At 55.9% G+C, this 26571-nt stretch overlaps 2 protein-coding genes across 2 annotated transcripts in view; one reads left to right on the forward strand and one right to left on the reverse strand.

Moving 5' to 3' along the window:
* Positions 1–5335, forward strand: part of MROH2A (maestro heat like repeat family member 2A) — a gene marked incomplete at both ends in the record, with an annotated part of 49516 nt that extends 44181 nt beyond the window's left edge. The window contains 7 exons of the mRNA XM_084228077.1: positions 1206–1352; positions 1443–1625; positions 2276–2431; positions 3837–3968; positions 4452–4554; positions 4752–4817; positions 5214–5335. Coding sequence (XP_084084203.1) covers positions 1206–1352; positions 1443–1625; positions 2276–2431; positions 3837–3968; positions 4452–4554; positions 4752–4817; positions 5214–5335 — 909 coding nt within the window. The remainder of the gene's footprint in view (positions 1–1205; positions 1353–1442; positions 1626–2275; positions 2432–3836; positions 3969–4451; positions 4555–4751; positions 4818–5213) is intronic.
* A 1433-nt stretch (positions 5336–6768) lies between these two features.
* Positions 6769–16928, reverse strand: HJURP (Holliday junction recognition protein; the record flags this gene model as incomplete). Its single annotated transcript, XM_084228087.1, has 10 exons — positions 6769–6842; positions 8062–8206; positions 8300–9813; positions 11512–11590; positions 12993–13076; positions 14170–14234; positions 15895–15931; positions 16136–16191; positions 16691–16757; positions 16848–16928. The coding sequence occupies 10 exons, from the start codon at positions 16926–16928 to the stop codon at positions 6769–6771; spliced, it is 2202 nt and encodes a 733-aa protein (XP_084084213.1).
* Positions 16929–26571: the final 9643 nt, after the last annotated feature.

Consider the following 26571-nt stretch of genomic DNA (forward strand, 5'->3'; position numbering starts at 1 on the left):
TCGGGGGCGCCCGCGAGGGGCCGGGACGCGCGGACCCCGGGAGAGGGACCCTCGGCGCCCCTGGGGCCCGGGCGCGGGCGCTCTCGGGGGAGGCTGAGGGGCGGGCGCGGGGTGCGGTCCCTGGGGCCTGGCCGCCCCTCCCGCAGCCGGGGCGCTTAGGGGGTCCTGAGGAGTCGGGCGCCTTTTGGGAGACGCGTTCTGGTTGCACGACGCGCAGCCTCTCGCCTCACAGCGGCCACCGCGCCCCGAACACGCGGCCCGGAACCCCGCAGCGGGGCGCGAACCTGCGGCGCGGACGGCGGGCGGGGCTTAGCGAGGCCAGAGGGGCGGGGCTTAGCCCATGAGGGTCTCAGTGCACCTCTGATTGGTGGAAAGAATGCACGTGCCGCGCGGTGATTGGTGGAGCTGCAGCCCTGGGCGTGGCCGTGACCCGTCTCGGGGGGCCCTGGCTGTGTCCCCAGCCCCCCCCCCCCCCCGCCCGGCTTACCCGAAGCCGCCCCAGCCGCCCCCCAGCTCCGGTGGGTGGGCCCCGAACTGGGGGAGCGGCGGCCTTTTTCCTTTTCTTATTTTATTTTTTTCTTAGCGGAACCAAACCTCAGTCCAGCGCGGACTTTCCCTAAAGGATCCAGTGGCAGAGCTTCCTTGTGGAAGCTACCAATTTGGTGGTTTTCTTTAGGGTTATTTTAAAGACACACTCATGTGTGCATGCACGTGCATGTGTGCACGGCGCACACACATGCACGTGCATGTGCGCACACACACACACACACACACTCACACTCACACACTCACTCTCCCTGGGGGCCGAGGGCCTGACGTTGTGAGCATCCGGCTCCCAGGCGCCCTGAGCCCAGGCAGGGAAACTCGGGCACTTCTGTTCCCACACCGGAGTGGGGCGCGGCGCGGCGCGGGCTCGTCCTGGCACCAGCCGCCTCACCCTAGCTGAAGAAATGAATGCGTGACCGTGTTCCCGCGGGGGACGCTTACCCAGCATTTCCTCCGTATTTTCTTAATGAATCCCTGGGAGGCAGCATCACCCCTGTGTTACAGAAGAGGGGAGGCCCCGGGGGCTAGGGACAGGTGGGGCCCTATGGCCGAGGTGCACCCCTCCTGCTCACAGGCGGCTCCAGGCATGAGAACCGCACGCCCCCTCTTGGCCGAGAGCCGGGCCTCGGCGTGGGTGACTGCAAAGTGCTCTTTTCCAGTTCATGAGCCACCCGGTTCTGTACCAGGAGAAGCTGCTGAAGCCCGCGGTGCTGCTGCTGGAGAGGGGCGTGGGCCAGGAGGACGAGGCCCTGCGGGTGCTGTCCCTGCGCGCTCTTGGCAACATGGCCCTCGGCGCCCCCAAGAAGGTGCTGCCCCCGCCCTGAGCTGGGACCCGGGGTCCGGTGGGAGCGTCTCTGGCCAGCCAGGTGGGGGCTGATGGCAGCTCGTGCCCCCAGGTGCGGCGGTACCGGAAGCTCTTGCTGGACAAGTGTCTGTGCTCCCTTCGGGAGCCGGGGAGCACCAGCGTGACCTCCGAGGGCATGGAGGCCCTGGCCAAAATCCTGGCGCAGCTCCGGGAGGGGGACATGGGCTGCTTCTTCGACGCCATCTCCGAGCGGTGCAGGACCTTCTTCGACAACGTGCGTCCAGACGGGAGCCCTGCTCCGCCCGGGGCCTCCACAGGGTCCCGTCCCCACCCGCAGTGTAACAGGCCCCTCTTTCTCCACGTCCTCTCCAGCACTTGTCGGGGGGCTTTTTAATAATATGAGCCATCTCGTGGGTGTGGGGTGACATGCCGGCGAGCACTTACTCCCTACAGAAAAGATGTGCTCTGGGCAGAGAGGCCGCAGGTCCGGCCTGGAGCTGGTGCGCCCATGGCCAGTCCTGGGGCCTTGTGAAGTAATATCTTGCCCTGTGGCCGCGGCACGCAGCTGTCTGGGGCCGCTGCTATTGGGGAATCAGCTTCCCCTTGGAGTTCCTTGTAGCCCACAAGTCCTTTTGGGCACCGTGATGTGCTGGTGGGCCCTCGCCAGGCAGTGGGGCGGTGGGGGAGCTTTCAGACCCAGCGCGAGCCGCCACCGGGGCAGGGAAGGTCCCGACACCCGCATCACGCCCGCCCCCCGCGCCCTGCAGGGGAGGCTCCGTCCTGGTAGACGATCAGGATGAATGACCAGAAGCTTTGCTGGGGCCCAGGCGTCTGCAGGGCGGTCACGGAGACCGGCTGGGCTTGTGCTAGGCCCGTGGCTTCCCGAGCCGAGTCGACGGACTCGCTTGTCCGTCTCGGCCACAGGAGAGCGAGCTGCTGCGTTTCCGAGCCTTCGTGCTCTTCGGGAAGCTGGCGAAGGTGGTCAGGATTTCCAAGAAGTACTTCTTCAAGGAGGAAGTGAAGAAAGCCTGGGTCGCCCTCATGCTGCACTGCCAGGACCCTTCCCCTGATGCGGCCCAAGTGAGACACCCCTCCTCTTTGTGTCCCCCAAAAGAGTAGACTTGGGGTCTGCTGCCTGGCCTCGCCTTCCTGGGGGCCCAGAGGCCACAGTCAGGTCAGCCGGGTGGGGAGGGTCTTTCTAGGGGACCCCTGGCCTGTGGCGGAGTCTTGGCTCTGGGGGGACAAGGCAGGGCTTCTGGCTTCTCCAGCCACCGCCTCCGCCGTCTCCCTCCCCCTCTGCCAGGTTCGATGGCCTTCCAGTCCCTTCCGCGTGTTATGACGTCGTCATGTGTAAAGCTGCCCCGGGGTCTCTCACACCCCCTCCCCCAACTGAGGGGCAGGCTGTGGGGGCTGCAGGGGGGGTGTCTGGCTCTCCCTGCTCGGAGCCCCGTTCCTCTATTGCATTGGGGTGGGAGGGGGGCGACCCACGCCCTGTCTAACCCTGCGGGCCTGTGGCCCTGGCCTCCTACCTGTCTTCCCTGTATAGGGGTGGTGGGGGCGTGGCTGAGAGTAGAGAGGTTCTGCCACCACCTCTTGTGCCCTAGAGGGTCCAGCTGGCCCCAAGTGAGGGGTGCCGACCAGCTCATTTGCCACGAGTGCCTTTGAGCCCCGTTGTGGGGTCACATGCGAAGCCCCCTCAGTCCTGTTACTGTGAGGGTGGGCGGTGTAGGTGGCGTCCGCGGGGAGGAGAGGGGTGTCCTGCACTCCGGCTCTGCTCTCATCCCGTCTCCCTGCCCGGCTCTGCGTGGGGGACACTGGGACCAGGGCAGGAGGTGTCTTGAGGAGACACCCCGCCTCAGCAACCCTCATTTCCCCACCACCAACAAGCCCTTTCACCTTTTGGCAACATCCGTCCCCCGTGGGGACTTCAGGGAGGGCCTGCTGTCCCTCAGGAAGGGGCTCGGGAGAGTTTAATGTAGGGGCCACAACAGGGGGTGGGGGCAGAGGAGACCTCAGGGGAGGCAGCTCAGGGCCAAAGCGTCTGTCTTTCCTGTCCCTGGGAATAGACTCCCCAACCTCTCTCCTGCCCTCTAACCTCGTTCAGTCCCCCACCCAGGAACCCCCCCCCCCCCGGAAGACAGAGGCAGGGGTCCGGCTGCTGCACGGGGAGAGCTGGTGGGCAGCTCTGGGGACTGAGGGGTTTGCCCAGTCCAGCACCTGGGTTCCCACCCTGCTCCCTGGGGAGCAGGTCCCAGGCTGGGCTGCTGCGGGCATGATGTGCGGGCTCAGGGGGCGAGTGCTGCCCCCCAGAGGCTGTTTATAAAGAAAAGTTAAACAGCCATGATGTGGAGGCCCCAGGCCCACCCACCTGTCCGTCCGTGGCTTCCTGAAAGGAAGCTTCCAGGGCCACTCTCTGGCTCAGCGAACAGCAGCCCCACCTTGAGTGAAGCCCTGGGTCCACCTGACGCCGCCCTGTGTCCCGCAGGCCTGCACAGCTACCATGTTTCAGTGTCTGCACTTCTGGGGCTGGAAGGCCCTGGAGGGACCGAGGAGCCACAGTGACACCAGCGCGGCCGAGGACCTGACGGCTTTCCAGACAGCCCTGTGCTCCGTGCTGGTGAGGAAGCTCGGGGCGGCTGGTCCGGCGCCCTGCCGGGTGGCTTGGGGCCTAGGGGCACGGCTGCTGTCACCCGACATAATCTCCAGATGTGGCGTCGAGGGCAGAACAGAAGTGGAGCGCAAGTCACACCCCCTTTCTGAGTTTCCTGGCAGTCACAATAAGTGGCAAGTCAAGCCTAGTTAACACTAGATTTTATTTATCCCGACAGATTTGATTATTTATCAAATCACTGTCATTTCAACATGGATGGAGTAAATATAGAAATTGCTCGTGATAGCTTCCGTTTTGGGGGTACTGTCTCCAAAGTCTAGGAGGCACTTTGCCCTTCGTTGGAGTGGCTGGCCCTGTTTCAATGCTCAAGGGCGATGGGCACTTGCCCTCTCTGGGCAGCCCTGCCCGCACCAGCTGGGAACGCGGGTCACAAACGTCGCCCCTCCGGGACCTCGTCCCCGGGGCTCGGCTGTCACCTGCTTCTTGCAGACTCAGAAGAAGCCTGCCGTTCTCTACGGCTTCCTGCTGGAGACAATGACGTACGTTAAAAGCAGCTTGTCCAGAATCAGAATCGCTTCTTGCAACCTGGCAGGTGAGGGGCAGAGGCAGGAGCTGCCGAGGGGAGGGGCGGTGGCAGGACAGGACCAGCGCTGGGGCCCTCCCGTCGGCCCCGCCCCGGGCTCCCCAGCTGCCTGACGTCCACCGTGGTCCTCGGTCACGGAGCTGAGCCCCTCATGGGTAAAGCCGCCCGCTGACCTCTGGGGTGACGCTGCTCTGGCTGTCGTTTAGGAATCATGCTGAAGCACTTGTCTGCGCAGTACCTGAGGAGGCTGGACCTGCCGGCGCTGCGGGACTGTGAGCGCGGAGAAGCCCCCGGGACCCTGGCTTGGGCTCAGGCCCAGACAGGGGGGACCTTTTGGGGGGCTTTCCAGAGAGACGGCTCTTTGACTGTGGAGTCATGTCCTCCCTGTGGCGTCTGCCCCTCTGCCTGGATTCCTTCTGAGGGTCCACACAGCCACTGGGTTCTGCGGGCGCAGGCTCGGCCCCAGGCACGGGTTGGGTGATGAGTGGACCTGTGCAGCTCCCCGGGCCGGTGACAGTAGTGACGGGTGGGGGGTCAGGTCCAAGCCTGCAGCCGCCACCCCCCCCCCCATCCCTGGGCCCAAGCGCCCTCCTGGCTTCCAGCAGCATGTGGGGTGCAGGGTGTGGGGTGCAGGGGGTCCTGATTCTGCCCTGTTGGCTCACTCCCAGCTCTCCAGGAGCTGCAGCTGGACTCGGATCCCAGCGTCCGGAGGGCAGCCCTGGACACTCTCAAAACCTTGGACACCTGCAGTCAGCTGTGGCTTTTGGCTTCAGCCGAGGAAGCTTCCTAGGTGGCCCGGATGCCACCGCAGCGCAAACCGTTTTTAAGAGAGTTTGTATGAAAAGCATTGTTCTAAAGTAGAGACTGTCCCTCTCCATCCTCCAGTTGAAATAAACCTCCTTTGCCATTCGGAGTGCAGCTTTCTGACTCCCCCCATCATGCTGACACCCCAGAGCCAAGATAGAGGGCTGAGGACTCCGACTCCGCCGGTCATGTTTGTCCCGCTTTCCCAGGGGTGTGGACGTCACAGCTTCTCAGCCAGGACAGAAATCTACCCTCGTCCTCTCTGGCATTTCAGTCCTCCCCAGTTGATGGCAGCTTCCTCCAGCCTGGAGGTATCCGGGAGGGCTTCAGGGAGGAAGTGACAGGTCCGCCCCCCCCACCCTGCCCAGCCTCAGGGCCTGGAGTCATTAAAGTGCAAGTGGATGTTACAGTGAAGCCTGGAACAGAACCTGGAGGTCAAAAGGAGATGTGAGCCCCAAGTCTGAGAAACAGGCAGAGGGGACAGGAGAGCAGGAAATCTCCCCACACAGACTGTCTGTGGGATAGCTGTCCAGGATCAGGTAAAAGCCCGACAGGTCCTGCAGACCATTCCCACCACTCTGCTGGGCCCTATGGGGGAGGCTCTGCCCAGAGGCCCCGGCCATGGCTGCTTTGTGGCTCCCCTGGATCGGACAGACTCTATTTCTGCCAAGTGACGGAGAGCGCTGCAGCGCCAACGCTCGGCCACCACGTGCTCCGGGGAAGGGCTGTGCCGCTCGCTCAGCACGTGTGTGGGGACACGGGCGGGCATTCACCCCCTGGGTCTGATTCCCTTCATGCCATGCACAGCAGCTCCAGATGGTTTACAGACCTAAGCTTGAAAAGCAAAAATGCAAGAGTAATTCTGATCCTTCGGGCTGGGTAAGTTTTCTTTAAAACGTGACAGCAGAAACGAGAAAGAAGGATAAAGTCTCCGGTGAAAAATGTAACTTCAGTATCATAAATGGCAGTTCAATGCCTGATCGCAGGTAGCAGTGACTTGCGTTTTAAGCTCAGTGGGTGCCTATCAGTGGAAACTCACGGCAGTAACAAGCAGAGTGAATAGAGTGCCCTGCACCCCGGGAAGACTCAAACTGATCCATGTGCACCCACCAGCGGCGCCGACGGGTGGTGGTGACGTGGGACACAGGTCTCATCCTGCCGGTCAGAGGGCCAAGTGGACTGGGGTTGGCAAAAGCCGTTAGGGAATAACTGGGGGAGTTCAAGGCAGCGATGTGGCCGGTCCACGTGCAGCACACGCGAGCGTGAGGCCCGTCACTGCAGGGGCAGGCGGGCGGCGACTTCATCCTGCCTCTGACCTTTTATTTAAAACAAAAAGTCCACACCCTGTGGCAAAGTATTAACAGCTGACCCAGCACGGCTGGTCCCAAGGCTTTGTCACGGGGCCTGGTATCCGGTAGTTCACCCAGTCACCGCGCTGTCCTGCATGACGGCCGAGGGCGCGGGCCCCCATGGACCGTCCCCGCCATTTACGCCTAAAAACGCCAGAAAGCAGTTGTCACGAGTGAGCTGGGCATCGGGCGGCCCCTCGCGCGGAGTGTGCTGGGCCCTGGAAGGCCACACACCGCGTCTCCCTGCCTGGGCTCACGGCAGGGCTTCAGGGCCTCGGTGAGGGAGACCCCCGGGACAGGCCACATTTAAAGGGGCACGAGAAACCGGGTGCGTGGAGGGCAGCAGGGGCGCGTCTTCATTGATCAACTTTATTCAAATAACTTCTACACCGAGAGCTCGGAGTCATCTCAGCGGAAGTGATTTCATTGCCGTCCGCTGCGGTGGGCAGAAGCGAAGCAAGTCCTCACCCACGCTCAGCGCTAAAGTCCAAGCGAGGAGAAACGCGCGAGGGGCGGAGGGACGGCGCTGCCAGCAACTCGGCTGCAGATGTCCAGCTGCCAGTTCTTCCCACACAAACTCACTTTTCTCTTCCGTCCTGAAAGAAGTGTGGTTCTCTCCTCTAGGGGAAAAGAAAGGGATTTTGGTCAAATCTCACTACAATTCCTAGGCAGGCCGAAGACTTAACCGAGACGCCGGCCACTGAGATTCCCTCCGTAGCCCCGGCGCGTGGGGAGGATGGCCACGTGTTGTGCTCTAAGAAACCACCAAAGGCCTCTGGGGCGGCCATCGTGACTCGCCAGCTCTGGGGGAGGGAGAGCAAACTGGGGGAGGCGTGGGGCCAGGGTGGGAGTGTGAGGCACTGGCAGGAGGGGGTGAGTGTGCCAGGATGAGGTGTGGACGGGCAGGGACAGCAGGACCTGGGCGTGGAGCTGTCCAGAAACTGGGGGAGGAGCCTCAGGGGGGCCCTTGGGCTGAGCTGCTTTGGTGAAAGGCCCCCATCAGTCTCCCTGCAGCCCTGACCCCAGGAGGGGTGCTGCCTGTCACCGTCCCCACAATGAAACCCAGGGCTCCTAGACAGGAGGGCGCATCCCCTCGCGGTCTGTGGCCTGCTGCTGGCCAGCTCTCGGGAGGTGCTGGGCACGGAAATGGATGCACCAAAGCCAAACCTGGAGTTTCTGGAATTACGTGGTCTGCACAGATGGATGGGGGTGGGCAGAGATGAGCCCCACGGCCAGAGCTCAGCTGGGAGCTTGGGGCCCCCCGGGTGCTCTGCCCCTCCCAGGACACCCTGCGAGCAGAGTATTCCTTCCAGGTCATGGTGTCTCACGGCTACTTCCTGAGGGCGAGCAGTGGAGGCCACACAGGAGTCGGGCAGGGGCGGCAAGTGCACGCTCAGTGAGGCGTCTTGGCAACCGCCAAAGGCCTTCCAGGGGCCAGTGAGACAGGGGAGACCCCTCTGAGCTTCCCCCGGATGTGGCTGGCGCAGGGCGGGGGCTTGCCTGGCTGACTGCAGAGGGAGGAGAGGAATCTGGGCGAGAGCTCGGAGAATCCACGCGAGTCCAGTCATAAACACCCGCGTGCACCCGACAGAGGGACGCACCTTCGCTTCCTCCCGGCCGGGCTCCACGGAGCGGCCCTCCGTCCCTGGTCTCGGGATGGCCCCGCTCGCCACTCGCCAGGAATCCGGGGCCTTGGTCCAGCGGCCGCACACCTGAGGGTCCGACAACCGGCGGCGTTTTGCAGGGCAGGGAGGGTCTCCCCGGGCGTCGGCCGCGAGCCACGCCAAGGGCCGTACCTCGATGGGAGTTGGGCACAGCGGGCCTTTCAGGCTCCACCAGGACGGGGCCCACTTTTGGGACTCCGGGAAGCCGGAGCCTGGGTTTGACTTTCTGGAGGCGCCTTCCTGTTGGCAGCGGACGTCCACCCTTGCTGTACCCAGAGACGTGCCTGGCCTCGGAGGTGCCTTTGTGCGCTCTGGAGACTTTGCTCGATATTTTTCATGAAGTTTGTCAAATTGTTCTTTAATTTCATTGCAGCGAGCCCGCCCGTAGCGAAGTTGCGTGCCGGGCAGCGAGAGCGCTTTGGTGGGTGACATCGACATCCTGAGCCGTCCGAGATCGCGTGCTTGAAAGAGGGGAGACTGGCGTCTGGGGCAGCCCGGGCTTGGCGCGGTGTGCGGCGAGGGGCCACCTGCTCCCGCGGGCCTTCCGCCCAGGCTCTCGAAAGCCTCACATAACCTCTTTGCCTTGGCTTTCCCGAGGGGTGTGCCGGGCTGGTGGGTCCCTAGGCTGTGGCGGCCTCCAGGACTCTCGGGGCCACCTCTGGGCACGTCCACCACCGAGGAGGCCGGGGGGAGAGCCCGGCAGGGCTTGTTCCCAGGACTCCGGCAAAATTCCCGATGAAGCTTCTCAAATTTGACCTCGATCTCCCGGCAATGACTTCTTCCCTCACGCTGCAGTATTCTTGGTCTGGAAACCACTTTCACTGGAGAAATTAACCACTTTAACGTCATAAATCTATTCTCCTGATCCAGGCGCCGCCCGGCACTGGGATCTAAGAAAGTCCAGGAGGAGTACGGCCGCAGTGCCCCTGTCACCTCGTTGCCCGCGGCACCTGGCTGCTGGCTCAGCGGGCAGCCCTGGATAGCAGCTCTCCCCGGCCTTATGGTTCTCCTGGGGCCGGTACGGGACAGCAGGTTCCCGCAGTCTCTCAGGGCTCCCCGCCCTGGCCCCGGCTTGGAAGGGGGTGATATTCTCTCCCGGGGGCCCCTCCCGGCATGCCTGCCTCCCTGGCAGGCCGACCTGTTCACCCTGCTCTTCCACCTCCTCCTGGAGCCCCAGTTCTGCAGGATGAACGTCTTGGTGGAGATGATGCAGGACGGCCGGGCGCTCAGCAGCCGGCTCATGGAGTGCAGCATGCCCTCGTACAGGTCGCTGAGCGTCGCGCTGCAGACGTCGGCCTCACAGCCCTGGCTGCTCAAGAAGCTGTCGCCGCTGACCTCTTGCAAGGAGAGACTGTCGTTGTGAGGCACGATGGCCATGTCTGCTGGGCAGGGACGTGAGGGCGGGCCCTCTCCAGGAGACGAAGCCTGGTGGGTCGGGCCCCCGCAGGGTCCTGGAGAAAACACACAAGGGTGAGGTCCTACCATTCATATCTGTCCACATGCGAAGACCAGGGGAAGGAAGACAGGAGCACGCTGTAAGGCCTTTCTTCTAAGCAGTACAAAAAATAAAAACTGAAACAAAACAAAAAACTGCAAATATTTGAGAACAGACTTTCCTCAGAGATTTCTTTCTAGCATGAAAATCAAACTGCTGCTCTTCACCTGCCTTTCCAAAAGTTTTCCTTGAAGGTGGATGCTTGTCAGAGGTTAGAGACCAGAAAATGATGACATTGTTCATCCAGGGGTGTGTGGGGGTGTGTGTGTGTTTGGGGGTGGGGGGGTCTCCTAAAGATGCCTCTTCAGACAGTTTTGACTGTCCCATCCCATGAAATGTTTCATATCATGACAGAAATGAAACAGAACCAATAAGGACAGGGGTAGCTTTAGACCGCAAAGACGGGCCTGACTGTATGTACCTGAACAGCCCTGCGCACGAGACGCTGGGCATGCTAAGGCAGAAGAGCTGCTTGGAGACCTTTCAAGCTGCCGGGCAGGGTGGTGACGGGAGGCACAATTCTGCAGCTTCTCTGGGCTGCTCGACCAACGGTGGCGTGGACTGTGCGAGCTACGTTCATTATTGGTGGTGACACCCAGCCCGGGGGAGTGGCTACGGTGGGTGGGGAGGTGTTTCCTCAGCGTGCAAGGGGCTCCCCCAGGCTGAGCATGGAGCCCAATGCTGGCATGGCTTCGACCATGTGAATTAAAAAAGTCCTAACTTCTCGCTGATCCCAGAAAAGTGAAAAGATAAATGTGTGGGGATGTAAAGAGAAAAAAGGAGGGAGATGAGATGGCTGATGGAGACACGCAGAAGGAGCACAGGGCTGGCTCGCCAGCACCACCTCAGCCATGCTCAAGACCGGGGGACAGAGGTTGTTGGGGTCAAGTCACCCACAGGTGACTCCCAGAACAGTGCTGTGAGGTGAGAAACTGGGCAAGAGCTTCCTAACTCGGCACCAGGCTGTGTCACCAACCAGGGGACAGATGACGGGGTCCTGAGGACACAAGCACAACAGCACCTATGGAGCATTTACCCAAAAATGTCGGACGTGAACTTAAGCACGAGGAAACAAACGAGTTCAGGCCAGTGCAAAACCAGGGCCCTTGCAGAAAGCCACCGAATGGAAGTGGACTCCAGAGGAGGCAATGAGGTGTGGGTGACACCTGGGCGGACCCTGTCTGTTAAACCAGCAAGGAGGCCATGAGGACATCGCTGGGAACAACGGGCTGTGGCCACCCGCTGGGGTCCATCCGCTCGAAGTCCTGTGCAAGAGGACGAGGCTCCCGGGAGGTCCCTGAAGCAGTCAGGGCTGAACACAAAGAAATATATGGTGTGTGTGTGTGTGTGCACGCACACGCGTGTGTGTATGTGAAAAACCAAAGTGACAACATGTAACTGCCATAACGTAGATGAAGGCTATTTACTGTGGCTTCAAAAATGTTCGAAATACTAAACTGGGATAAAAAGCTAATCGACAGCAGCCAGAATCCCAGCAGGGAAAGGCTGCTCGTTTTAAGTGTCCTAATAATTGACCTATGAAACAAAGGGGGCCCCAGCAGCTGATAAGACATGCATGGCAAGTGGGGGTGCCCCAAGTAAGGGGTGGCATAGCTGTCCCTGAAGCCAACGGGACATGCTCTGTCACACTCACCACAGGGAGGCCCGGCAGGCGAGGCCAGTGCGGGGACCAGGGACACGGACTTGTCATGAGCATCTCCGTCATCAGGACACTGGAAGCAAAGCAAAGGCTCCGTCACACAGGTGAGTCAGGCCGACCCCGGGAGCCCTGTGTAGGTCCTGCCCCAAAGCCAGGCCCTCAGGTGGTGAGGCGCTGCGGCCCCCTCAGGCGACTGCACCCCGGTCCAGCAGTGACAGTGGTGATGACAGTGTGACTGCAGGGACAGGGCTGTTTTGTTTTAAAGGAATGATTTTTTTTTAGCTGCTGTACTTCACCACGCCAAATAAACAGGAGCGCTTTGTCTAACCTCACCCTCTCTCTCTCATACACACACACACTCTGACAAGCGCCAAGGTCAGAATCACATCGCCTTGGCGGCCAATTACAGGCTTGCCGTGGTGGGACGGAGGCTCCCAATCCTCCTGTCCACAGGCTCAGTGTGGGCCCGCTGCCAGCTAGACTTTGCTGGCCCGAGTGGCTCAGGGGCCATCACCGAGGAGGCCAGGAGGCTGTGCTTCTGGGCAGCAGTGGGGCAAGTCAGCGCCGCCCTCCCGCTGTTTCAGCAGGGGCCTGGCGCGGTCAGCCTGAGTGAGGCAACATTCCCGGTTGTGCCTTGACTTGGGCCCAAAGGGGGCACCTGCTCAGGGAACAGAAACCCACACAGGAACAGCCACGGGCTGGGCCTCTAGCCGTGGAGGGACAGGACCCAGGAGCTTTTGTCCAGGGGATCCAATAGCCCTTCTTTGTCCAGTTGCACTCTGCCAGCAAGCTGGAGCTAGTGGACAGTGGGTGGAGAAAAGCTACTGCTGAAACGGGTCTCCCTCCACCCCTGACCTGCAGGACAGTGTTGGAGACTTCAGGGCGAAGGGAGAAGCACCCTCGGACTTCCTCGGGTTCAGGGGCCCTCAGACACTGGCTTCTCTTGTCCCTGTAAGTTTGCTGCCTCTGGGCTGAACGATTCATCCAACAACACGTACTTCCTAGTGATCTGCTATGAAGATGGCCTATGTGTTCTGAAGAGCAATGTCAGGAGGTGGGGGAGAGCTGGGTCCTGTCTTCACTGGCCTCCGCAAAGCTGGGAGGCTGCTCAGTGGGAGGTGGAGGCCCAGCACGCTGCCCCCTCACAGGGCTCATGGCAGCACGGCTGCCTGGCAGCTGGCACAGGACCCTGCCGCCCTGCCAGCCTGGTCTTCCAGGGGAGGGAGCCGGTGGGGGCTTCCCTGATGGTGCAGCTGAAAACCCCTCTACCCAGGCCTCTCTGACCTGCCCTAGAGCACCCCGAGGTTCCCGATAGCGTGGCTGGAGCAGCCCTGGAGCCTTTTCTCAGAGGGAGCCCGTGAGCCTGTAGTTTGGAAGCCCCTCTTATAGGCGGTCTCTGCAGGACGCTCCCACCCCTGCAGCGTCTCCAGGGCACGACTTCATTACGAAAAGGCAAATTCTGGGGAAGAATTTACCTCTTCATCCTGTAGCAGGGAATCCACTTGGGTCAAGTATTTCCTTCTTAGCTCGTTCTCCAAAGGACTCTGAGGCTCTGCAGGCTGAGCAGAGAGAACAGTCAGTGTGGACAAGTTTCGGGCTTGGCAGGGCCTGAGTCCTGGACAAACCCCGCTGGAAGTCGCCCTCACCTTGGGCAGCGCCAAGGGGTCCAGCCCTCTGCTCATGTACCTGCCCCCAAAATCTGACTAGGGACTCACTAGCGAGAACTCAAAAGACATAAAAAGACAACACCCCACCCCCCCAAAACAAAACAACACCCTAAGCCTCAAACCACCAGGAGAGGTTTATCAGCATTGCTGGGATGGGCACCATGCAACCCACGACTGCTCTGCAGGTTAGGACTTGCCCAGGAACTGGCCCATCTGTGCTGCCAACACCCAGGGCTCCAGCCACCCGCCCACCTTCCACTGGGCCGAGGGGTGTTGCCCTCACGCTCTGCACCCCTGTGGGGCCGAGCCAGGGGTTGGGGCACAGACAGGGACCACAGCTCAGCTCTTTAAAGCCGGCACCTGCTTCTTCCTTGCTGCCACCCTGCAGAAGGCGTCGGTTGACAGCACCTCCCCTCCCTGGAGCACCCCCTTATCCAGGGAGACAAGGTCGTCGCGGGTGGAAGGGTGAGCCTGCGCACACAGCAACGAGGCCTCAGGCAGCAGGCATTCCAGCAGTCGACCCCATGAGGACTGCCTGCCATAAGCCACGGGTTGTCTACCCCCAGGACAGAGACAAGTTGACGCTCTCCTCCCACAGGAGACGGGGGTCGGCTCGGGTAACACGGCCCGCCCAGCGCTGTGACTTGGCACTATAGGGTGACCTGGAGGAGCTTCTGGAACACTCTCCACAAATCTCTAAAGTGAAGCTTAGCTGAGAACCCACCCCCAGCACTGGGGTCCAGTAAGGCAAAGGGCCTGCTGGGCCAGCTCTCCCTGCAAAGAAATCCCGCAACAATCCCAAGTACAGTAGAGCAGGCTCCAGGGGCAGAGGGATGTAGACGGGGCCAGGCATCTGGGGTGGGGGTATCCTGGGACTCGAGGTGGGTGGAGAGGTGAAAAGCAAGCACAGAAGGGGGCTTGGAGGGCCCTGGGGAAGATGTGCACTTGCCTGCCAAGCCCACCCCCCACCACAGGCAGGACTCACCACCCAGGATCCAGCAACCACATCTTCCTCGAACAAAGTGGCGTCGGTGTCGCTGCTTTCTGGATCTGCGAGCGAAGAGGCACTCTTGTCACAGGCTTTAAAAAAGTGCATTTTTCTCGTGAGGGTGGTTTCTGCACCAACGACTGTGTCCCCGTGAAAGGTCCTAAGGGTGGTTTCTGCACCAACGACTGTGTCCCCGTGAAAGGTCCTATATCCGCCAGAGCGCTGCCCGCGAGGGCACAGTGCGTGGCTGTTCCAGAGCCTCCTGGCACAGGCAGGGGCCTCAGTGACAGGGAGAAGCGGCTTTCACACCACCCCCCGCTCCCCCTGACCTCCGACGCTAAAACCTTCCACGAGGGAGGGTCCCTGGCCCGTGCCTGATGGGTCAGCCAGGAGAACAGGCGGGCCCGAGGGCGGGCAAGGAGGCCCAGGAGAGCCCACCGGGCCGCTCTGCAGAAGTCAGCGGTTTGCAGCGACGCCCCGCAGGGCAACTCTCCCATCGAATTAAAAATTTAAGCTTTCTGGTATAAAGTAAAACCAATTAAACAAACAGAAAAATAATAATATGTGTTCATTATTTAGAAGATATTGACTGTGTGCGCGCGTCAAACAGCGAGGAGGTAACTGGGCAAGACAGCGCCCCGGAGCTCACAGGGAAATAACCAGCACGTGCAGGCGTCTTGTAGAAAGTGCTCATGAGGAGCCACACTTGAATTGCTTTAATGGAGACCGGTGGGGCCCAGACCCCCCAGACGCTGCCCGCCAGCCCCGACACTCACCCTCTCTCCTGCACGTGCCAGGGGCGGGCGGTGGGTGGCTGCCGGCCGGGGCGCGTATGGGGCCTCCTCTCCTGCTGACCGTCTCCTCGGGGGAGTCCTTGAAATGCAGGAGTCGACAAAGACGTGGGGTTTCAGTAAGGACACCCTACAACGCTTCCTCAGCAGGGGAGAGGGCTGATGTCACCTGACTGCTTGTGCCCTCCAGGACAAAAGGCCTCGAAACTCCTAGGAGACAGAGCAGAGGCTCTCCCTTTGGGCACGCCAAGGGCTGCACTTCAGAAAACACCTAGAGGGTGAGCCCTGGAGCGGGATGAGCGAGGCCTCAGGTAACAATGGAGGGGCCGACCCTGGCCCATGTTAAACAGGACAAACTGTCACTGGGTCCCCAGGATCACCCCAGGGATCACCCCTGGGGTCCCTGGTCTGTATCTTGACCATGTGTTGGCCAGAAGCTTCAGCGGCACTGAGAAGCCAGGCGACGCCTCAGCTGGGCTAGGAAGGTCAGCGGTCCTGGCCGGTTCATGCCGAGGCGCAGCCAGGGCCCTTCTGCTGTCTGCAGCCTCCCACCTGCTGCTGGTGTCCTGACAGTCCTTATAGTCCCCGATGGGCTTGCATCAGTGCCATTGGAGACACCGGGTTAGCTACGATGTTTCAGGAACCCTCACCCTACGATCTTGCTCCATAGGGGCGCCCCGAGTCCTCTCTAAGGGTTAGGGGCTTGGGGCTGCCCGTACCTCTGAGCATTGGCCTCCTGCCTGGGAACACCTCTGCCTCACCTCAGGCAGGTGGGCCTGGGGCAGCTTGCGGGGCTGCTTTGTGATGGATGGATGAACTTGGTTGAGAACTGGGGGTGGGGGGAAGCAGCCAATCCCACATCTCTGACTGGCAGCTTTGCAAGCTTGCAGCCGTGGCTGGAGAGGGGGCTGAGGAGGGCTAGCTCACCGACCTGGCCTGGCACGTGGGGCCCAGGAGTCAGCCCCAGCCTGTGGCAGGGGAAACACAGGGGCGGGGAAGCCTTAAGCACCACTCAGTTCCTGCATTTGACAAGCACAGAAGAAATACGTCCCCACAAATCCTCAAGAACAGGAAAAGAGTTGTGAGGGTGAGAAAACCCACAGAACAACGGCCCGGGGGGACTCCTGGCAGCTGCAGCTCACACACGCCTCGTCCACACGCGTTTCACATACCTGCACCTGAGCTTTGCTTCCTTTCTTTACTAGTCCTCCGCCCCAAATCCTCAAGCCTGAGAGAAAGAAGAAAACAGTCATGCAAGTAACTTGGAACAGAGTTTTGTCCCAGCCGCACTCAACGGAGACCCAAGTGACCGGCGAGGGCCGAGGTCCGGGGACTCCCGTCCAGCCCCGCGTCTAGGAACCTTCCGAGCCTGCCCCGCAGCCCTCGCGACAGGGCGACCGGCTGGGAGGGCATCTTTTAAAAAAGATTTATTTATACAAGAACCGGAGCACAGGCCAGAGGTGCGGGGGTGAGAGGACTCGCCAGAGACAGAGCGGGGAGCAGAACAGGCGGAATGACTGGAATCCACTGCTGAGGGGAGCGGAAGCGAGGGGGGGGGGGCAGGAGGGGTCTGCCGCGCCGTGTGGGTATCTCCCCGGCCCCGGGGCGCGAACCCGCAAGCGCCCTCAGCGCTGCTCTAAGAGGCCGGCGGGGAACGCGCGCCTCGGTCGCTCACGGCCCCCCCAGGCGCCCCCCCCGCCCAGCCCCCCCGCCCGCGGGGCGCCTACCCTGCGGCGTGGCGTAGGTCAGCGTGGCCAGGTGCACGAGCGGCGCGTCCTCGAAGGGCTGGTCGTACTGCGGGGGGGGGGGGGGGTGCGTCAGCCCCGGGCGCCCGCCCCGCGCCCCCCGCCCGCGCCCCCCGCCCCCGCCGGCCGGCGCGCCCACCTTCTCCAGCAGCTGCCGCATGCGCCTCTGGAAGCGGCGCCGGCTGTCCCGGAGGCTCCGCAGCAGCAGGTCGTCGCCCATGACGCGGCGCGCGCGGCCCGACCCCGGCCCTCAGCCCCGCGCGCGCCGCCCGTTCAAACGGCAGGCCCGCCCCGCCCCCCCCGGGCCCCGCGCTGGCTGGCGGCGAGGGCGGGCGCTGATTGGGCCTTTCAAACGCGTTTGCGCATTTTTTTCCCCCGGCCAATGGCCAATCCGCGCCCGAGTTTCCGGTCCCGCCCCCACCCGGTCCGACGCGCGCGGGCGCCGGCGCGAGGGGTCCTTGCGCGCGTGCGCACGACGCGGGTGGGGCGGGGCGCGCGTGGGCTGCCCGTCACTTCCGGTCTGCTCCCGGGAGTCCGCGGGGCCGCGCGACGTCGCCCCGCCTTCCCTAGGCGGGCTCTCCCCTCCACCCCCCCCCCCGCCACCCCCCGCCGCCCCCCCTCCCTCCCCCCCCCCCGCCGCCACCCCAGTCCCTCCACCCTCCACCCCCCCGCACCCCCCGTCCCTCCCCCCCACCCCCCGTCCCTCCCCCCACCCCCCCCTTCTGCCTGGCTCAGCTTCACGGGGGGGGGGGGGGGGTGGGGGGTGGGGGGGCTGGTGAGGAACACTGGAGCGGACCCCGGGGGCGCAGGCGTTGCCTGCAGCGCTGTGGGGCTGTCCGCAGCAGCCTCTGCAGCGCCGGTTCCAGCTGGGGAGCTACCCACACGGCGCGGCGGACCTCTCCTGGCTCCCCGCTGCGCCCCTCCGCAGTGGCTGGCTTCAGCCTGCCTGTTCTCCCTGCTCTTGTCTTTGGGTTACCCTCTCACCCCCATCTCTGGCCTGTACCCCGGTTCTTGTATAACTAAAAAAATCTTTAAAAAACAAACAAACCAAAAGCGCAGCTTCGCGCGCCTATAGTAGGCTCCTTGGGGAGAACCTCACCGCCGCTCAGCCTTCACCCCCACCCTGTCAGGCCACGGACAGACATTGGGGGAGAAGGGAGGGGGGGAACTTCAGGGTTCGGGGGTGTCAGTGTCCAGGAGACACTGCTGGGCACGCAGCCCGGCCAGCCAGATCCGCCCCATGCCCGGCTGCGGGGGAGCGGCCTGCGGGGCATCGGCCCAGTCTCGGGGGCTCCTCGAGGCTGATCAGACACGCCAGGTCGTGCAGCCCCGGGAGCCGGCCCAGGGGGACTCTGAGGCCGGCTCAGTGCAGGGAAGGACACGCCTGAGGGCGGGTCTAGCTCCGCGCGCCTGGACTCTGGAGGCCACCTGCGAGCTCCTCGCTCCCCCCGCCCGCCCGGGTGGAAGGACACCCCGGAGGCCACATCCCAGCTGCGTCCCCGCCTGCCCCCCGAGAACCCACCCGCAACAGGGGCTCGCGGCAAGAGGCTCGGGGTCTACACGCGCGATTCGCGATGGCCTCGATGTTCACACGCTCCCTCCTGAGGCGCGCGCGTGCAGCTCGTGTCCTCACTGCACCGTCGTTTTCAGACATTGAGCCCCGCGAGTCGAGACTCCAGACTGCACATTAATCCACAGAAGACTATTTAAAGGGGAGAGCAGCAGCTTCCCGTCAGGTCCCACCAGCAAGCGACAGGACAGCAGCCCTGCGCCTCGGGAGAGCAGCTGCAGGGCAGGAGCGGAGGCCCCGGCCCACCCCGCCCCTGAGCCGCATGAGGGGGTGCGGGCCCCTGCTGGGGGGGGGGGAGCACCTGCGTCTCCCGGTGAGACTGCACTTTCCAAATCGCCCCCTTGTTGTTTCTGAATAAACCTATTTTATAGGGGAAAGAAACGATGATCGCTTTTGGTTTGAGGTCAAGGAGACCTTGGACACAGTTTTCTTTTTATTTCTTTTAAATCTTGGACACGTTTGTCATCCAGGACTCTTCAGAAGGCCCAAGAGTGCGCCCTTTTAAAACTGCTCTCAGTCTTGGTCCCATGTCTAGGTGACCACTTCTAGGCCTCAGGGTTTCTCCAAACCGGCCTCACTGCTCCCGAGGGTCTGCCTCCACCCCGGGGCTCTGGCACAGCTGCAGGGGGAAGATTTCTCAATCTCAAGCTGACTCTGCAGTTGCTGGTCCAAACCATACACCATGGCTGGTGGCCTCTGAGTCAGTGCTGGCATCGGCCCCTGTCCCGGCCCGCTGGTCTACTCCCTGACTAGCTTTCCCCATCTGCTAAGGAGGATGGATCCCTGCAAGATGCTCAGATTTGATTCCATTCCCTACAACCACACGCTCACCTTAGCAACCCGGACCTCAGGAACCTGGGCCCCTACACAGACTCCCTGCCACCCCCCAACCCCACGCAATAGGGAGGGGCCACTAGTCAGCTTCTTCCTCAGCAGCAGAATGGCTGGGCCCAGCCCCTGGGGGTCTCACAGGGTTTCCACCTGTTGCAGAAATGGGGTGCTCAGTCCTGAGGAGGGATCTCCGTCCACCGCTGCGTCTGTACAGCACCCTCTGCTGGCCTGGCCAGCATTTTCAGTCCTCGAAGGGCTGTTTATAATTAAGTGCATGGAAAGGAATTCTTGCAATGATTTTATGTGTGCTGTCATAAAATGCGCCTGGATGTTGCTTCAGATGTCATAGGTGTAGATTTATTCTGCATGGAGGTGGCTTGTACGGTATTATTCTATGTTGTAAAGGTGTGGAAACGTTGCTACCTGTCTGTGCTTGGAAAAGCACAGCTTTTCAGGGTTCCCGGTGTTGACATAAAAGCTGCTGTGTAACAGCCAGAACGTCATTCCGAGCTGAATTCATCAACCAGAAGCATTAAACCCCAGCTGTCAGGCTTCCAGTGAGAGGGCTCACTCTCTTCTGGAGCTTCTGGGCTTATGGAGTCAGTGAAATAGTTGAGGACAAGCTGACTTTCCAAAAGGTGTCAGTTAAAGACACCTTTAACTGGGAAGAATTTGGCTGCAGGATTTTTAGTGATGCATTTTTGTGAAGCCCAATGCTAGAAGACTGGTTGATTAACCAGTAACGACAAAATCAGAGAACGTATTTATTACCATCTAAAATGCAACCTTTTGGGGACTGTAAATATATGAATTATCTACCCATGTTTTAAATATAGACATTATATGTTTTTTATTTATTTTTTAAAGATTTATTTATTTATTTTATACAACAACCAGGGTACAGGCCAGATGTGCGGGAGGGTGAGAGGATTCACCAGAGTCAGAGCAGGGAACTGAACAGGCAGACCGATGAAACACACTGCTGAGGGAAGCTGCGGGTGAGACAAGCGAGGTCTGCTGTGCCATGTGGGCCCCTCGCCGACTGGTGGGGATCGAACCGGTGCTGCAGAGGCTGCAGACAGCCTCACAGCGCTGCGCTCAACCGCCTGCGCCACCAGAGGAGGCCCTAGACATTATATGTTTTAAAAACTTGAATATGTATATATCAAAATGATTCCAGTGTGATCTCTGGATGATGCCCTTCTGTATTATTTATTTTTAATATGAATAATATTTAATATTGTTTTATACTAATAGAATAAATTATAATGTAACAATAAGCACAATACATATATTTATGTAATAAATGCTATACCATACAATTCATATTTTAATATTTAGCATATAAATATTATTATAAATAGTATTAAAATATTTTCCTTGCTGCGTCTTCTAGAATGAATATGTACTCTGCAATTACAAGCATGCATGACCACTATAATAAAAAGCATAGTAGAACCAATGATTGTTTTTTCACCTTGGCCTTACAAAATTAGAGGCCATTTATACAAGTAATACATAAGCTCCTAACAAGCTAAAACTGCAGCTGAAACAATACAGAACTGACAGCAATCACTGTCGTTTTCTGTTACAGCTCTGGAGTCCCACTGAGGTTATTTTAAGAACCCTCACCTAGAGCCTTCTAGAGCACCCTGGTACCAACAGATGGACCCACTGCACCCCTTGTGCCCAAACTCCACATATCCTTGATGCTGCCAGTCAGTCAGCCTCAATAGTGACCTGAGTTCAGACTAGTTTCCTTGGGCTCCCACTGCTGAATTTACTTTGTTATCCTGGCATTTATCACCAAAGAGTAATTAGAGTCAGATCTTTGTACAAGATCATTAGACTTTTAGGTTTGGAGGTAAAACATTTGGAAATTATCTTCGTTTATTCTGCCACCTGTGTGTGTGTGTATGTGTGTGTATGTGCACGCGCACACACACACATAGCATTTTATTTCAGGTGTCCTTGTTTTGTCCCAGATTGCCTTGTGTCTATTATTGCATAAGGGAGTGTTTGATAAGAAACATGCACATATAAGTTGATTATTCTCTGCTCCAATCTAGCCTTGAAGACAAATGATTGGAGGCCATTAGATCAGTGAAAAACTTGTGAAAATGCAATTAGTCTTGGAAACCTTCATGCTGTCTCACACCGTCTGGTCAATTTGTGAAAGCAGGCCCCTTTGATCAGTCTTTGTATTAGGGCAAACAATTATTAGTCTGTCCTGATGAACAGCGCTTGTACATTATGCTTGAAAAAATATGTATCCATTATTGGAGTGAAAGACTGCATGGATCAGCTAATGTCATGAGTAGTTTCTTTTGACTGAGATAGTATTATTTATCAAGTGACTGTGAGTAAGAGTATGAATATCTTGTCTTACATGTAGCAGCACAATGGTTCTTCAAATAAAATAGGTTAAAAAGATTAGCTTCACTATTTGATTCTACTGTGAAAAAATGCTACAATAAATGACAATTAGACATTGAAATTTTGAGAAATGTGGCTATATTTGAAAATAAAAAGTCTTCTAAGTCTTCAAAGAAATGAGGTCAATCTCTTTAAAGTGAAGAGAATCACTATTAAATGTGTTAATAAACTTGAATTATTTAAAAATTACTTTTGATGCTCCATTTTTGTGGCAGACAGAGAAGGATGGAGTTAATGATATTGATTTGGAAATATATTATGTTAATTTAGAAGATATTTTAAAATGCATAGTGATTATATTTATAGGATTGTATAATCTTACACAGTGATTACATTCATAGGTTTGTATAATCTTACAAAAACAGATCAGATTGGGTAAATTAATCTCAATGTCAGCCAATGTTTCCAGGAAGAGTTAGTTGAACTACTAAACAATGAATCTGAGACACACTTGATTTAATCAACCTAATTATAGAAACTTTCTGAAAGTTCCAGTTAGTACTTTCATATTTATTGTGCTAGAAAGAAGTATAAATAGCTTACTAGAGCAATTTTAGCTATGCATTTCAGTGGAGCAATAATTCAGTTGTTGCAAAATCAATTAAATTGATTACCCATGTGCAACAAAACCAATTTGAGTCTTGGATCCAAGTGTTATTAGTGAAGCTACATGAAAATGTGAGGCTCTCACTAAATTTATTAACAAAAGGCTTAATAATATTTTATATTACTTCTTATCTTTATATTACCAATCATTAAATACTTTTGTAATATCAGAGTTTTTTTGAAAATTAAATACTGATGTCATTAATTTTTGGATTGCTGTTTCCAGTCCATGAGACAATCACATATAACCACCCCCTCATCCTCTACAGAACTCCTCTTGGGTTTTGACTTTGTCCCAGACCATTCTAGAGCCTCTGTTTCCTATTAAAGACTGTGGCCCCAGGTTTGCCTATAAGGAGTGGCTCATTAGCTGCCACGATTTCAAGTCTGGGATGTCTTGTCATTACGCCACATGACATGACGTGACAGTTTTTGGCTTGGCTCTAAAAATAAAGTCCTAAATCATTTGCAAAAAATCAACCTTCTAGTTTTCTCCACCTAGTCTGTATGTTTCCTATCTTATTTTTCCCTCAATTAAGTCACTTCTTCCCTCTTTATCATATTCTTCCAAGATAGTATAGGACTGTTACTTAGCACAGACTTCAAAATCTAGTGTGTGCTTAACCTTATTGTTCATTAATCCCTCAGATATTTAATTTCCTCATGCTTTTTATGCAGAGTGGCTTTTCATTTTCTTTCATTATTTTTTAAATAATAGTTGAGCTTAAACATTTGTATTTGTAAATGTATGTTACTTCATTATGAATTACTTGACTTCTTTGTTTTATCATTAGGATTTTTTTACAGACTCAAAAAAGTTTTGCACCTTTATAATAGTTGCACATTTTCTAACAGAAAGGTACTCTATATTCCTCATGATCATTTGGTATTATAAAGGAGTCAGAATGACACCAAAGGCAAAAAAACATACAAAAGAAAATAGTTTAAAAATTGAACCCATAGAAGGGCCTCCCTGGTGGCGCAAGGGGCTAAGCACAGCACTATGAAGCAATCCGCAGCCTCTGCAACATGAGTTTGATCCCTGGCCGGCCAGAGAGAAACCCACATGGTGCAGCAGACCTCTCCTGTCTTGCCCGCTGCTCCCCTCAGCAGTGTATTTCAGTCAGTCTGCCTGTTCTGTTCCCTGCTCTGTCTCTGGTGAATCCTCTCACCCCCACACCTCTGGCCTGTGCCCAGCTTTTGTATGCAAAAATAAAATAAATCTCAAATAAAAAGTGAACCCATAGAAATGAAGAACTTCTTTCTGGAAAAGCACATGAGAATAATTGGCAAACAGAATGGGAGTTCATTGTCCATCCCCAAGTGTTCATAAGATTAACATGAAATGGGGAACTTGAAAAACCCAGAGAAGGAAAGGTGCCCTTGGACAATCAACCAACAAACACAAATGGTCCAGAGAAATAGGAAACCTGCGTCAGACACTCAAGCAAAAGCATTTGAAACTAGCAAATTAGTGAGATAAAGAACAATGACAACTATTGAGGGATTCGAGCAGTGGCTATTTCTTTATGCTTTGATGGCACATCAGCGCATACATGTTTCTGGAGGTCAGTTTGGTGGCATGAATCAAAAAGCTGACAAAACATGCTTATTTCTTGAAATCTCTCCTAAGTATGTAATTAAGGATGTTGGTGAACAGTTTGCTGTAGGACGTTTATTGAAGCACTGTTTACAGAGTGCAGTACCAGCAGGCTGGGTGAGTAAATGCCCACAGACACATATTTGTGTTCTTCTAACAACAATCTTGATGAACTGTATTTAATCACATCTAGAATATTTAATCACATCTAAAATATTTATGGGCCTCCCCTGGTGGCGCAGGCGGTTAAGCGCCGCGCTGGGAAGCTGTCCGCAGCCTCTGCAGTGCTGGTTCGATCCCGGCCAACTGGTGAGGGTCCCACAAGGACCCTCCTGTTGCGCCTGCTGCTCCCCTCAACAGTGTATTTCGTCCGTCTGTCTGTTCTGTTCCCCACTCTCTCTCTGGTGAATCCTCTCACCCTCCCGCGCATCTGGCCTGTACTCCCCCAACCCTGTTCTTGCGTAAATGAATAAATAAATCTTTAAAATAAAATATTTATTTTTTTTAGTATTAAAATGTTCCACATGTATATCTGCATTAAAAATACACATAGTTTGTTATGAACATTTGAGCCCATACCCATCAAAATTTGTAATGTCATCCCTGCATGATGTCATTCTGGGTTATTTTTAATATTAGTTTTCCTTCACTGCATTTTCTGTAGTCAACATGTATTCTGCAATTATGAGCATACATGGCCCATGTAGTAAAGATCCCAGAAGAACCTGTCCTGCTTTTGCCCTCTGGCCCTGCAAAATTGAGACCACTTATCCAAATAAGACACATAGTCTCCAAATGCGCACCGCTGCCCTTGTGACGGTGGACAGTGTTTATCATAATGGTAGCTCACCTCCCAGATTTACCCAGAAATGCTTTGTCCTGGGGAAAGCAGAGCTCCACCTCTCCCCGATGATGTTCTCGCCTCAGTTTCATGCGGTGGGAAATTGCTTTTTATTCTTCACCTTAGGCTTTTTGCAATTTGAGTACACTTTTAGGGTCGCGATTAATGTGTTTTAATGGGCTGTCCATTTTAAAAATCAATGAAAAGAACTATATTAAAAATAGAAGGCAATTAGATTGATTTGGGTGACCTATTTTTAATCAACCCCATTATTTATGGATCTGAAAACTCTCAGAACATCTTTCTCTGGGGCACCAATGATCATCTTTCCTGTTATTTTGTGTAAATAATTTTAAAACAGGATGCAAATGATCAATCATTTGCTAAATCCCTTTTGAAAAAAAAATGATCCACCATCGAAATGTTACAGGGTTAGTTCTCTTCTTTCATCAAACTATTGCATTCTTTGTTATCGCCTATGGTTTACCTGAGAAAGCCTGAAAGGTACAAAAGGCATTCTGTTCTGTTTTTGGAAAAATTTTGTTGCTTCCAGTTCTCACTTCAAATTAGCTGTTAATAGTTTCACATCTCTCTCTACTATCTTGGTTTTTAAAAATAGTCAACCTCTATCACCGTTCTATGTAGTCTTATTTCTTGCACGAAACAAGAATCATTCCCTTGCCTTGCTTATTTACCACAATAATTTCTTAGCATTGTTCTAATGCACAGAATTAAGGTTATTATAAGGAATTCTCACTTGTTTCTCATCTTCTGTATTTTAAATGCCTTGCTTATATCCCAATTATTTTTTCTGAATAGGATATGTATTTTAGAACTCTGAATTTTCTTAATCCTACAGTTTTAGAGTTAATTAGTAGGAAAAAACCCTCCCATTTCTTCTTTCCCATGGTCTGTAAATAGTATTTTTTAACCATGTATTGAATTTCATATGAAAATGTTAAGTTCTTCATTTGTAGTTATTTTTGATCACTTGAAATGACACACAAAGTTCTGTTCTGCATTTGTAGTCACTCTGAAATTAATACTACAATTTTCCAGTTTTCAGAAGAGAAGAAACTACAGAAACCCATGGCAAATGTCTCCTTTCCCTGGAACGTTCTGCAGTCACTGCATGAAGTCGGTGCCAGTGACTCCGATCCTCTTTGAAAGAACCGTGAACTTATGCCAGGTGGGGTCCTGGGACTTAATTTATTGGTTTTTGTTTTAAAATATTTATTTATTTATTTATTTATTTATTTATTTATTTATGCATAGAAGAACTGGGATGTAGGCCAGAAGTGCAGGGGGTGAGAGTAGGAGGTGAGAGGATTCACCAGAGACAGAGTGGGGAGCAGAACAGGTGGATCTACTAAAACACACTGCTGAGGGGAGCAGCGGGTGAGACAGGAGAGGTCTGCTGCGCCATGTGGGTTAGTTCCTTGGCTGGTAATTGAACTAAAGCCACAGTGGCAATAGCATGATAATGCTTAGAATTAACTCCTATGCCACCAGGGAGGCCCGGGACTTAATTTATTGTGCTAGAGAATATGGACCGGCAAACCAAACCTAACTGATGTCCGCGTGAATGTGGTGGTGGGTTGACTCTCCGTCCATGTCCACCCTGTTAATATTCACTGAGGGTTTGTGTGGCACCTGGCAAGGATACTGTAGTGAGCAATTTCAGGTGTTAACTTTTCCAGGCATTGGGTACCCAGGTGGCTGTTAACATTAAATCTGAATGTGTCTGTGAAGGTGTTCCTGCGGAGGAGATTAGCACTGGAATCTGTAGCTGAGTGAAGCAGATTGCCCTCTCTGGCATGAGTGGACCTCACCTAATCTGTTGAGGGCCTGAGTAGAACAAAACAGGAAACTTCATTCTCTGCCTATTAACTTGGACGTTGGTCTTCAGCCATCAGACTGGGACTGACACTGACAACCTCAGGTTCTCAGCCCTGCAGGCCTGGACTGCACCCGGGCCA

Source organism: Talpa europaea (genome assembly GCF_964194135.1).
Source record: "Talpa europaea genome assembly, chromosome: 1".
In the NCBI taxonomy this organism is placed as follows: domain Eukaryota; kingdom Metazoa; phylum Chordata; class Mammalia; order Eulipotyphla; family Talpidae; genus Talpa; species Talpa europaea.